Raw genomic sequence first — 13051 nt, forward strand, 5'->3', positions numbered from 1 at the left:
GGGGCTTGTCCATCAGCCTGTTTTTCTCAGTGGTGTTTTTAGGCTCCCTATCTCCACATCGCTATAGGGTGGGGGTGCCCCAAGTTCAATGTCCTGGGCCTGTTTCTCTCTCCTTGGGTGATACCCTGGCCTCTCTACTGAATTCTGATTTTGAAAACCCAATGTCTACTTGCCAGTCCCACACAGGTCCCAACAAGCAGCTCATACTTCATGGACACAAAAGACTGCATTTCCCCCTCAAAATCCTGTTCCCGGGCCCAACATTTCCCTGAGCCAGTAAAAGATGACACATCCCATCTACCCAGATACTAAAAAACCCAAGAATCACCCTCCATTCCCTTGTCCCAAGCCCCACCTGCTCTACCTCCAATTGCAGCCCAGCCCATCCACTCCGCTCTTGCCCTGTCCTGAGGCCAAACGACCACCTTCTCTGGCCTGTTTGTACCAGTCTCCGAAGGGGTGTCCCTGCTTCCTCTCTTGTCCTGTCCAAGCCTTTTCTCCACACAAAGTGACCCTTTCAGAAATGTGCATTAGAGCATATCACTCCCCTGCTTACACCCACCATGGCTTCCCTGAGAGCAGTGGTTCTCAACCTTTCTAATGCCGCGACCCTTTAATACAGTTCCTCATGTTGTGGTGACCCCAACCATAAAATTATTTTCGTTGCTACTTCATGACTGTGATTTTGCTACTGTTAGGAATCGTAATGTAAATATCTGTGTTTTCCGGTGGTCTTAGGCTCTACAGCAGTGGGTCACAACCCACAGGTTGAGAACCGCTAGCAGGGTCGCCTAAGACCATCGGAAAACATAGATATTTACATTACGATTTATAACAGTAGCAAATTTACAGTCATGAAGTAGCAACGAAAATAATTTTATGGTTGGGGGTCAGCACAACATGAGGAACTGTATTAAAGGGTCGCGGCATTAGAAAGGTTGAGAACCACTGCAGCCCACTGTGTGCCAATCCCCACCAACTGGCCCCTTGCACCTGCCAAACCTCTCCCCCCGCTGTCCCACCACTTCAGCACATGTTTACTCTTCCCTCCATTCGCCACTCTTCCCCCCGAGATCACCTCCTCAGATGGGCCTTCACCAATCTCCCCAGTCTGAAGTCCCTTACGAGGCCTTCAGCCCACTCCTAACCCCAGTCACTTCCAACAACATGACCCACTGTAGTCTCTTCCCTGCACTTATCCTAAGAGTGTGGGCCCCGGATGAGACTGCCCAAACCCAATCCTGGCCCTGGACAGGTTCCTTCTCCACCCAGTGCCTCCCTCTGCAGTCTATCAAATGGGGATGGCAAGTCCCTGCCTCCCAGAGAACCAGGATGGAACCAAGCAAAGAATGTGTGTGAGACAGCACAATGGCCCAGAGCGAGTCCCCGTAACTATTAGCTGCTGTTATTCCCAGCCCTCTAGTTACTTCTTGCTTGGGTTTTCCCACTCCCTCATTCAGCACCCAGTACTGTGCACACAGTAAACCCATGACAAATATTAGTTGAATGAAAAAATAGATGTGTCAAGGAAGTCAGAAGGACCTAGAGAAAAGCGAGCATGGACACCTATGTGAAAAGAGTAACTTGAAACCGAGCAAAAGGGAAGGAAAAAGGTGCAAGCATGCAATGCACCTGTCCCAGACCACACACCACTGGACACTGCAGGGAGAGGCAGTGACAATTCATGGCAACAACGGCACTCATCCTGTTAAGCTGATGTCTGTGAGGGAGGGAACATCAGACCCTGAGCACTCGGGTTCCCTGCCTCTGAAGACTACATACTCGCTCCAGACCCTCAGCACTCGGATTCCCTGCCTCTGAAGACTACATACTCGCTCCCCAACCTACGGCCTTGTCTGCATCAGCTTCACAGCAGCAAACCCTGCCTTCCCATACTTTTGTGCTATGTCCTGGTTTATAATACTTCTTTTCATTTTTATATTAAATAAGAGTATATACCAGAGTGGAGCAAAAGTAGGTTTGTAGTTGTGAGTCCACGAAACACAGTTTATTCCTGTATTATTATTTATTAACTAGAGGCCCAATACACGAAGATTCGTGCAAGAATGGGCCTTCCTTCCCCTGGCTGCTGGCAACGCCTTCGCTCCAGCCCAGAGCCACCTTTCCGCCTTCCCATGCTGCCCAGAGGCCCAGAGCAGCTAGGGCACTCGGTGCCTGTGTATGCAAATTACCCCGCCGTCTTTGTTGGGTTAATTTGCATGCTCGCTCCTGATTGGCTAGTGGGAGTCGCGAAGGTATAGTCAATTTGCATCTTACTCTTTCATTAGTGTAGATTAGTGTATTATTTCCCATATGAACAACTATAGACCTACTTTTGCACACCCATATAAAAGAAGTGAAGATATTCTAAGATAAAGACTTGAATGGTGAAAAGGAAACCATAAACTATTGTCATCACCAATTTAATAACACCTCATTTCCAAAGTGCCTTAAAGTACATTGTGTGTGAGATGTGTGTGTGTGTGTGTGTGAGACGTATGTGTGTGTGTCTGTGTCTGTGTATAGTCCTCAAACTTGACTGATACTGGAATCACCTGAGGAGCTTTTAATGCTCCATATGCTGGGGTTTCACCTGCAGAAATTCTGATTTACTTGGCCTGGGACATAGCATGATCATCAGGATCTTTAAAAGCTCTCAGTGATTGCCCTAGTTTGTTTGGCTCAGTGGGTAGAGTGTTGGCCTGCAGACCGAAGGGTCCCGGGTTCGACTCCGGTCAAGGGCACATACCTCAGTTGCAAACTCCTCCTGCCTGGGCCTTGGGCCCTGGTCAGGGTGCAGTGCAGGAGGCAACCAATCAATGTGTTTCTCTCACATTGATGTTTCTCTCTGTCTTTCCCTCTCTCTTCCAAGAATCAATGGGAAAATATCCTTGGGTGAGGATTAAAAAACAAAGCTCCCAGTGATTATAACATGCAGTCCAGTTTGAGAATCACTGATGCATACCAATATCGCTGGATCCTAACAAGCACCCTTCAGAAGGTCAAGGCAGATGACAAAACTAGTTTAAGAGGGACTAAGAGACCTGTCCCACATTCAGGGTAGGCAATGGCGGCGCTAGGGCTAGAACCAGTAGTTGCCAAGGAACCGCATTCGAGTAGAAAGTCAGGGGCAGGAGAGAGCTGGGGCCTCACCTTGCAGCAGTAGTGCCTGCAGCAGAGAGAGGGCAAGTCGTCATCCGGCTCCAGGGGGCTGACACAGACAGGGCAGTGGTCGGGGCGTGTAGGGGCAGCCTGGGGCTGGGGCACCCGGAGCCCAGCTGCCAGCAGCAGTGGCTGGGGGTTATCACTGTAGCTCTGCAGCAGCTGTTCAGCACTCCAGTGGGAATGAGCCAAAAGGTGCTGAGCTACATCTGGCTCCAGGTTGAGTGTCTCCTGTACCTGCCGCACCGTCTGCTCCATCAACCCTTCCACCTCCTGGGGACTCATGGTGCGGCCTGCAGGCAGCTGAAGGGATGCCAGGGCGGCCACAGCATCTGGGCTTGGGGGGCAGAAAAGTCAGTGGTCTGTCTCCCGGTCCTGCTTATACAAGCTACTAACTGAACCCCACCTTGTCTCCCAGCTCCCTGCTTGCACACCCCTGCTCACACTTACTTAACCAGCCAGAGAATAACCCCCCAAACCAACTGTCACAGCAGGGTCCTCCACCGAAGCATTTGTAGGTGTGGGGGTTGGGCTGGATGTCAAAATGACTGCGGGCACCACAGGAATCTAGTGGGTGGGGGTCAGGATGCTAACTGACCTACAGTAGATGGGACAGTCCCACTGTAGGTCCCACCCAAATGCTACCAGCATGTCTGGTGAGAAAGAGTGTGGTCTGTGGACCAGCAGCACAGGTATCAGAGGCAGCTCTACTGAAGCAGGATCTGCATTTTAACAAGACTCCAGGTGATGTATGCATATGTGAAAGGGGGAGAAATAGTCTAGAGAACTCACTCTATACCCAATGCAAATAACAGGCATTGAAGAGGTGCCCTAAAAACTGGTGAATTGGATCTGATGCAAAAGTTTTAGGTACTGAAGGGACAGCTATGGCAAATTCCTCTAGAACAGGCTTCCCATTATAGTTTGTATATTTCACTGAGCAGAGTACATAGCACTCAATACATATTGCATATTTCGTATTTGCTTAAATGAGACATATATAAAGGAGCTCACATGTGTGGATCCCTTGCTAAGGGCTGACTCTAGGAGGAGGGGGACAGCAAGGCCCTTGATTAGAAAGGAAAAGAAGGGGTGATGGCACTGGGAGGAGGAATGAGGACGATCGAATTGGGGAAAATACAGGGAGAGGGAAAAGGGGTTAGACAAAGAAATGACGTGCGTTTCCACCAGGGAACCTGGCCCCTCCCACGTTATTGAGGTGCCATCTGTCTCGGGGAGCCCATCTCTCTCTATGGGCTTGGAGCCCCTGCAGCAGGGAGCTGGGGTTGGGGGTGGCTACCTAGGCTTGGAGGTCTCAGTGGTTTGGTTGCCACAGAAGGGGATCTCTGCCTGGCCCCGGCAGGGCCCCATGGGCTCTGGGGTGGCATACATCAGCATCTGGGGCCAGTCATCACGCTGTTTCACATAGCCCTGGCCCAGGAGGTGCAGGATACAAGAGAAGACATCTGTACTGGTACAGGCCACACCCCCGGCAACAGTGCGGCCCAGGCTCCCAGGAGGGTTTGGGCCCTTCTGCCAGGCCTCCAGCACCTGGATGGGAGGAGGAAACAGGCAGGCATGTTACCTAGAGGAGCAGCCTGCCTAGGTTCGATGCCCAGCTGTGCCACTTACTAGCTGTGTGACAACGGATAAGTTACTAACTCTCTCATGCCTCATTTTTCTTACCTGTCAAATGAAAAGGACGATAATAATAATAATACTGCCTATCTCACAGAGTTGTTGTGCGGATTAAATGACTTAATAATGCAAACTCTTAGAGTAAGGACCTGGCACAGGGTAAACACTCATGTCCTGTCTCTACTTTCAGTCTACCGGCCCTATCAGGGATAGAAAACCCAGACAGAAATGTCACCCTGTGAGGGCTCACACTGACAGTTTACCCTGCCTTGTGGTGACCCCTGGCTCTAACCTCTAACCCCAAGCACAGCTTCCTCCCCGCCTCCCCTAACTTCAGGGCCCCCTCTCTGCCTACCAGACAAACCAGCTGATCAATGTGGAGGCCCTCCTCCCCATGGGCTTTGAGGATACGGACAAGAAGACAGCTCAAGAGGTTCCTCTTCTGTTCCAGGGTTCGACCCTCATCCTTCTTTACATCCAGGTACTTCTGGGGAGGTATCAGCCACAGGGCCTTCCCATAGGGCCAGAGTGCAGGCTCATGGACTCGCAGCACACCTGGAACTTACTGCCAGTTAGTACCCGAGGAGGGAGAGGGCCAAAAAGGGACCCGTTCATTCCCTACTACACTACCCCACCCAGGGGCCCCACACCCTATGAGCAGAGTCTCAGGCCAGCCCCACTGACCTACCCCCATGTGGAAAGTCCTGACCCTCATGCAGGGTCAAAGGGCCATTCTCAGAGGTGAGGGGCAGGAGTGCCTGCAACAGCAGCTGTGGGGTGAGGTCAGAATTCTTCAGCAAGGTTTCTACTGACACCTCCTGGTGAGGAGAAACAGGGACAGTCAGAGTGGGAAGAAAGGATGGGAGGAGGAACAGAATTTAAAACAGTGGCAGACAAGGGGGGAAAGAAGACAGAGAGGCTGAGGAGCTGAGGCACCTCTGTCTGATTGAAATTCAACAGCAGCCACATCTGCACGGTAGACACATGCAGGGTCTGGTCCCCAAACTGCAGCTCAGCCCGGCCCAGCCACGTCCACTGCAGCCGCCGATGTGGCCCCCGGACTGGATGGTTCTGACCTGGGAGCATGTCGAGGAGAAGGGTGGAGACACATAACAGGGAAAAGGGGGTTAGGCGCTGAGGCGAGGATGTACAATTAGTTAGGTTTGCTCCTGCTAGTCTCTCAGGCCCCAGCATATACAGCCTCCGGAGCGCAGCCTCCTCTAGGCCGCCTCCCTGGCAAGTCACAGGTATCTGGGAGCCCACCCTGTGTCCCGCCCTGCGTCAGACAGGCTCCATGGAAGAAACACCAGAGACCTGGGCTTTGCCCTTAAGGAGCGGACAGATCCTCTAGGCTGGGTCTCTTCCTTGCCCTGTGTCCCAGCTTAGGCAAGGCGAGCCTGGCAAGTGTGCTCTGACTAGAGAGCAAGGACGCTGTCAAAGGCAGAGAGTTTCCAATGGAGCCACCTGAGAGGTCTCTCTGGCCTACGATGGGACAGTTTGAACAACAAAAGAATGACACCCGCGATAGATTAAAACATGTAAAATTTTTTTAAATCCATGAATTCACAATGATGATTTTTTTTTAGAAGACTTCATTGGGCATCTTTAGAGGATGCTAGAGAACCAACACATTATTTTGAAAACTGGTTCAAAATAAAGGGGAGGAGGAAAGAGTCAAGCCTTTCCTGTATCAACGGTACTTCAAGGTAACTAAAACGCTGATGAGAAAAGTTTCTCTGTATAGAGAAAGCATTCCAGCAAATAACACGAGGAAGGAATGATAGAACTAGAATGTCATTAGTCCGTAACCCCTAGTGAGATGATCAACCTATGCAATGACAATGAATGACTGTCTAGTGCAGTGGTTGGCAAACCGCGGCTCGTGAGCCACATGCGGCTCTTTGGCCCCTTGAGTGTGGCTCTTCCACAAAATACCACGGCCTGGGCGAGTCTATTTTGAAGAAGTGGCATTAGAAGAAGTTTAAGTTTAAAAAATTTGGCTCTCAAAAGAAATTTCAATCGTTGTACTGTTGATATTTGGCTCTGTTGACTAATGAGTTTGCCGACCATTGGTCTAGTGCAGCCGTGGGCAAACTACGGCCCACGGGCCGGATCCGGCCCTTTCGGCTGTTCTATCCGGCCCGCGGAGCCGAAAGAGCGGAGGGTTCTCTTGCTCTCCCCTCCGCTCCTTTACTTTGAATTTATATTAGTTCACACAAACACTCCATCCATGCTTTTGTTCCGGCCCTCCGGTCCAGTTTAAGAACCCATTGCAGCCCTCGAGTCAAAAAGTTTGCTCACCCCTGGTAGTGGAAAGCTGATGGGAAACTATATGTAATGTGTACATCAGACTAACAACACTGACACCCACTGATCCACCTTAGCACAGAAAGACAGCTAGATGTAACACGCCTCCTGGAGAAGTACACAACACCACCTATGCAGTGTTCCTGCCCAAGAAATCAAACCCAAAGCTGAATGAGCTTCTATAGTTAATGATCAGTTTTTAGGAAATAAAGGAAACAGAGGAGCATGCTAGAGGACACCACATGGATACAATCAGCAAAATCCAACCTGTCAACAACTCTACTTGGAAAACAACCCAGTTTCCTCCACAAACAATCGCAAAAGGGGTAGGAAAAAAAAAGGGGGGAGACAGGAACCCATAGATTGAGGGAAATGAAAAATAGAACTAAATCAAGTGCAATATGTGGGCTTGGTTTAGATCCTCAATAAACAAAAACACCTAATTTTAAACAGTCTTCACAATTACATAAACATGAACACTAAATGTATATTTGATATTAGGAATTGTTAACTTCTAAAGGTTTATAATGTAGTGTCCTTGCCTTAAAAAGAGAGTCCTTATCTTTTCAATTTCAGAGCTGAGATAAGTGGGTGGGGATAGAGATGAAACATGATGGCCCTAGCTGGTTTGGCTCAGTGGATCGAGCGTTGGCCTGTGGACCAAGTGTGATTCCAGTCAATGGCACGTATCTCGGTTGCAGGCTCCTCTCTGGCCTGGGACCTAATCAGGGCTCGAGCAGGAGGCAACTAATCGATGTATTTCTCTCACATCGATATTTGTCTCTGTCTTTCCCTCTCTCTTCCATTCTCTCTAAAAATCAATGGAAAAAAATATCCTCGGGTGAGAATTAAAAAAAAGATTATCCATGAATTGATGTATGTTGCTACACTGGACTTTATCTAGTCTGTCTACTTTTGAGTATGTCTGAAATTTATTGTAATAAAAATATTTTTTAAATGAGGCTGAAAATAAACCATTCTCAAACAAAAACTGATCATTTCTACCTATATGCCCTCAATGAGGAAACTTCTAAAGGATAGATTTAGGAAAAAAATTAAACTCAAAAAGAAGGATAAAGATGCAAAAGGAATGATGACTAAAGCAGTTGGTATGATGGCAAATCTAAACATTAACTGAATAAAACAATAATAATAATGACTAAAAATAGATAATTCTAAAATACTGAACAACAGTAACCAGCAAGATGGAAATTAGCGCTGAAGTTAAGATTTTTCTATGATCCTTTTATTATTCAAGAAGGTGGGAAGTAATATTATTAACAAGTCAAACATACAGGTTAAAAATATAAGGGTAACCAAGTATAGAAATAGAATGCATAGCCCTAACCGGTTTGGCTCAGTGGATAGAGCGTTGGCCTGCGGACTGAAGGGTCCCGGGTTCGATTCCGGCCAAGGGCATGTACCTTGGTTGCGGGCACATCCCCAGTAGGGGGCGTGCAGGAGGCAGCTGATCGATGTCTCTCTCTCATCGATGTTTCTAACTCTCTATCCCTCTCCCTTCCTCTCTGTAAAAAATCAATAAAATATATTTAAAAAAAAAAAAAAAAAGAAAGAAAGAAATAGAATGCATAACTCCCAAAACTGATAGAAACAAAAAAGGAGTTTTAAAAAACCAATCCAAAAGAAGGAAAAAAAATCACAAACACTCAGTGTAGAACCATATCTATAAAGATGTTCAAGTAGTTCTTTTAACTATACATGTTTTATATACAGGGGTTAGCAAAGTAAGTTTACGGTTATAATACAAAAAATAATAATCCTATCTAATAAAAGAGTAATATGCAAATTAACCATCACTCCGCTACACCCACAAACCACGCCCACAAGCCACACCCACCAGCCAATCAGGAGCAGATATGCAAATAAACCCAACCAAGATGGCTACAGCCACAGAGAGCAAGAGGGAGGCTTGGGTTTCCCTGGCGATGGAAGAAGCCAAGCTTTCCGCCTGCCCTTGCCAGCCTAGGCCTCCACTCAAGGCTACAAAGTTTCAATGATAGAAGATACATAAATTCCAACAGAAATGGCTGCCACCACAGAGCAAGCAGAAGGCTTGGCTCCGCTCCAGGCTACAAAGTTTCAACTGTAGAAGATAAATAAACCCCAGATACCAGGGCCTCCGCTTGGGTCGCCAGGGGGCGTGGCCAGCTTGCAAACCACCACAGGCCCCTCGCCCAGGCCGCCCCACACCCCAAGGGAACCCCCACCCTGATCGGGGATACCCTGCAGGGCAAACCAGCTGCCCCCCACCCATGCACCAGGCCTCTATCCTACCTAATAAAAGAGTAATATGCAGATTGACCATCACTCCAACACACAAGATGGCTGCCCCATGTAGTCAAAGATCCTGCCCCCATGTGGACAAAAGATGGCCACCACAAGATGGCCAGCAAGGGAGGGCAGTTGGGACGGACCAGGCCTGCAGGGGAGGGCAGTTGGGGGCGATCAAGCCTGCAGGGGAGGGCAGTTAGGGGTGACCAAACCGGCAGAGGAGGGAAGTTGGGGGCAACCAGGCCTGCAGGGAAAGGCAGTTGGGAGGGACCCAGGTCTGCAGGGGAGAGCAGGTGGGGGGACCAGGCCTGCAGGGGAGGGCAGTTAGGGGTGACCAAGCCTGCAGGGGAGAGCAGTTGGGGGGGGACCCAGGCCTGCAGGGGAGAGCAGTTGGGGGGGACCAGGCCTGCAGGGGAGGGCAGTTAGGGGTGACCAGGCCTGCAGGGGAGGGCAGTTAGGGGTGACCAGGCCTGCAGGGGAGGGCAGTTAGGGGTGACCAGGCTTGCAGGGGAGGGCAGTTAGGGGAAAATAGGCTGGCAGGGGAGCAGTTACGCATCAATCAGGCTGGCAGGGGAGTGTTTAGGCTGGTGTTAGCCATCAATCAGGCTGGCAGGCAGAAGTGGTTAGGGGCAATCAGGAAGGCAGGCAGGCGAGCAGTTGGGAGCCAGCAGTCCTGGATTGTGAGAGGGATGTCCGACTGCCCATTTAAGCCCGATCCCAGTGGGATCGGGCTTAAATGGGCAGTCGGACATCCCTCGAGGGGTCCCAGATTGGAGAGGGTGCAGGCTGGGCTGAGGGACACCCCCTGTGCACTAATTTCATGCACTGGGCCTCTAGTTAATAAATAATAATACAAGAATAAACTGTTCTGCATCCTCACAACTGTAAATCTACCTTTGCCAACCCCTATATTCTGTTGTGTATATGAAATAACTAAAATGTTAAAATATAAAAATGATGAACTAAAATACAAAAAATGAGGTTAGAAATAAAAACCCAATACATGGTTACTCATAGTAATTATAAATAGGCTAACAATGACAACTCAAAAAGAGAGATTATTAGTTGAATACAAAATAAATTCTAGGTATTTATAAGACACATGCCTAAAATATTAGACTATGGCAAAAAAAAGTAAATGATACTGGAGGAAATTCTGATGAGAGTAGAATATTGGCATGGTTTAAAAGTATCTCCCCCAACAGACTGCTTATTAATAACACCAAGGGAGAAAAAATATTAACAATACAGCTGTCAAAATTAACATCCCAAAAGAGGAATAGAGGGAAATTGTGTGCTTCCAAATGTAATACCCTGAGCCCAGCTCTTGTGTCTCAGTGGTTGACCTTCAACCTATGAACCATGGTAGTGGTTCCTGATACTCTCTCTAAAAATCAATGGAAAAAATACCAATTCCCAGTCAGTGCACATGCCCAGGTTGCAGGCTCGATCCCCAATAAGGGGAGTGCAGGAGGCAGCCGATCAATGATTCTCTGCTATCACTGATGTTTGATGTTTCTATCTCTCTCTCCTTCTCCCTTTCTCTCTGACATCAATAAAAATATATTTAAGAAATAAATAAATAAAAAAGATCTAAAGAATTATCCATCCAAACAAAAAGTAAAAGGATAAAAAAAAGATGTACTAGAAAGACAGTAACCAAGGAAAGCTGGTATAGTATTAATACCAGACTTTAAGAGCTTCACTAGGAGGTCACTCCATAATAACAAGATCTAACCAAGAAGATTCTATACCTGCACAGCCCATTGTGATAGCCAGGAGCCACCTGTGGCTACTTAAACTGGTTAAAGTAAATAAAATTAAATATTCAGTTCCCCAGCGAACTAGTCATATTTCAAGTACTCAATAGCCACAAATGTCTATCATATTGAACAGTGCAGAACATTTCCATCCTTGCAGAAAGTTCTATTAGCAGCACTGTTAAATAATTTTAAAGTTGTATGTAATAACATAGTCAAAACATATAAAGGGAAATTTACATAATTAATTTAGAAATTCACTATCATAATGGTAGATTAAAGCACACCTCTCTCAGTCATAGATCAAGCAGATAAAAATAAGGTTATAGAAAGCTTGAACAATACAATGACAAGGTCAATTTAGTGAAATACGTGTAATCTTGTATCCAGCAACAGAAAAAACACATTCTTCTTAATCATACATGGGACACTTATAAAATTTGACCATCTACTTGGCCACAAAGGAAGTCTCAATAAATGGCAAAGTTCAGTATCACAAAAACCATGTTCTTTGGCCACCATGGAATGAAGGTTGAAATCTAAAACAAAAAGAATACTAAACAGCCCTGGCCAGGTGGCTCAGTTGGTTGGAGCATTGTCCAGTATACCAAAAAAAAACCACTAAACAAACAAAACAAAGAAAAACCTGCTTGGAAATTTTAAAATCTACTTGTAGAAAACTAGTAAGTCAAAGAAAAAAATAATAAAAATTAGAAAATTCTCTGAACTAAACAATAAAAATATCCTATCTAATAAAAGAGCAATATGCAAATTAACCATCACCCCGCTACACCCACAAGCCATGCCCACCAGCCAATCAGGAGGGAATATGCAAATTAACCCCAACCAAGATGGCTGTGGCCACGGAGTGAGCAGGAGGCTTGGGTTTCCCTGGCAATGGAGGAAGCCAAGCTTTCCACACACCCTGGCGGGCCCAGGCCTCCACACAAGCCTACAAAGTTTCAATTATAGAAGATAAATAAATCCCAACAAAAATGGCGGCAGCCACGGAGCTGGAGAGAGCAGGAGGCTTGGGTTGCCCCTGGCGATAAAGGAAGCCAAGCTTTCCGCACACTCCAGCCCAGGCCTCCACTCAAGGCTACAAAGTTTCAATTATAGAAGATAAATAAATCCCAACAAAAATGGCTGCGGCCATGGAGCGAGCAGGAGGCCTGGCTCCGCTCCAGGCTACAAAGTTTCAATTATAGAAGATAAATAAATCCCAGATACCAGGGCCTCCGCTTGGGTTGCTGGGGGGCGTGGCCAGCTTGCAAACCACCACAGGCCCCTCGCCCAGGCCGCCCCACGCCCCAAGGGAACCCCCACCCTGATCCGGGACACCCTGCAGGGCAAACCAGCTGGCCCCCACCCGTGCACCAGGCCTCTATCCTATCTAATAAAAGAGTAATATGCAAATTGACCATCACTCCAACACACAAGATGGCTGCCCCTATGTGGTCAAAGATGACTGCCCCCATGTGGACACAAGATGGCAAGCAGGGGAGGGCAGTTGGGAGAGACCAGGCCTGCAAAGGAGGGCAGTTGGAGGCGATCAGGCCAGCAGGGGAGGGCAGTTGGGAGAGACCAGGCCTGCAAGGGAGGGCAGTTGGGGGCAATCAGGACAGCAGGGGAGGGCAGTTGGGAGGGACCAGGCCTACAAAGGAGGGCAGTTGGGGGTGATCAAGCCTGCAGGGGAGGGCAGTTAGGGGTGACCAGGCCGGCAGAGGAGGGAAGTTGGGGGCAACCGGGCCTGCAGGGAAGGGCAGTTAGGAGGGACCCAGGCCTGCAGGGGAGAGCAGTTGGGGGGGACCAGGCCTGCAGGGGAGAGCAGTTAGGGGCAAACAGGCTGGCAGGGGAGCAGTTAGGCATTAATCAGGCTTGCAGGGGAGTGT

General features: G+C 48.2%; 1 protein-coding gene across 8 annotated transcripts in view; it reads right to left on the reverse strand.

Annotated features, from left to right (window-relative positions):
• Positions 1-13051, reverse strand: part of CUL9 (cullin 9) — a 40192-nt gene that overhangs the window by 6112 nt on the left and 21029 nt on the right. For all 8 annotated transcript variants that reach the window (XR_013960444.1, XM_080665378.1, XM_080665377.1 and 5 more), the window contains 5 exons: positions 5737-5876; positions 5489-5618; positions 5156-5355; positions 4463-4713; positions 3154-3499 (listed from right to left, as the gene is read on the reverse strand). Coding sequence is in view for 7 of the 8 variants with exons in the window: in XM_080665378.1 (XP_080521504.1) it covers positions 3154-3499; positions 4463-4713; positions 5156-5355; positions 5489-5618; positions 5737-5876 (1067 nt within the window). In the remaining variant the exon portion in view is untranslated. The remainder of the gene's footprint in view (positions 1-3153; positions 3500-4462; positions 4714-5155; positions 5356-5488; positions 5619-5736; positions 5877-13051) is intronic.

This window comes from Plecotus auritus (assembly GCF_963455305.1).
Source record: "Plecotus auritus genome assembly, chromosome: 4".
Classification (NCBI taxonomy): Eukaryota; Metazoa; Chordata; class Mammalia; order Chiroptera; family Vespertilionidae; genus Plecotus; species Plecotus auritus.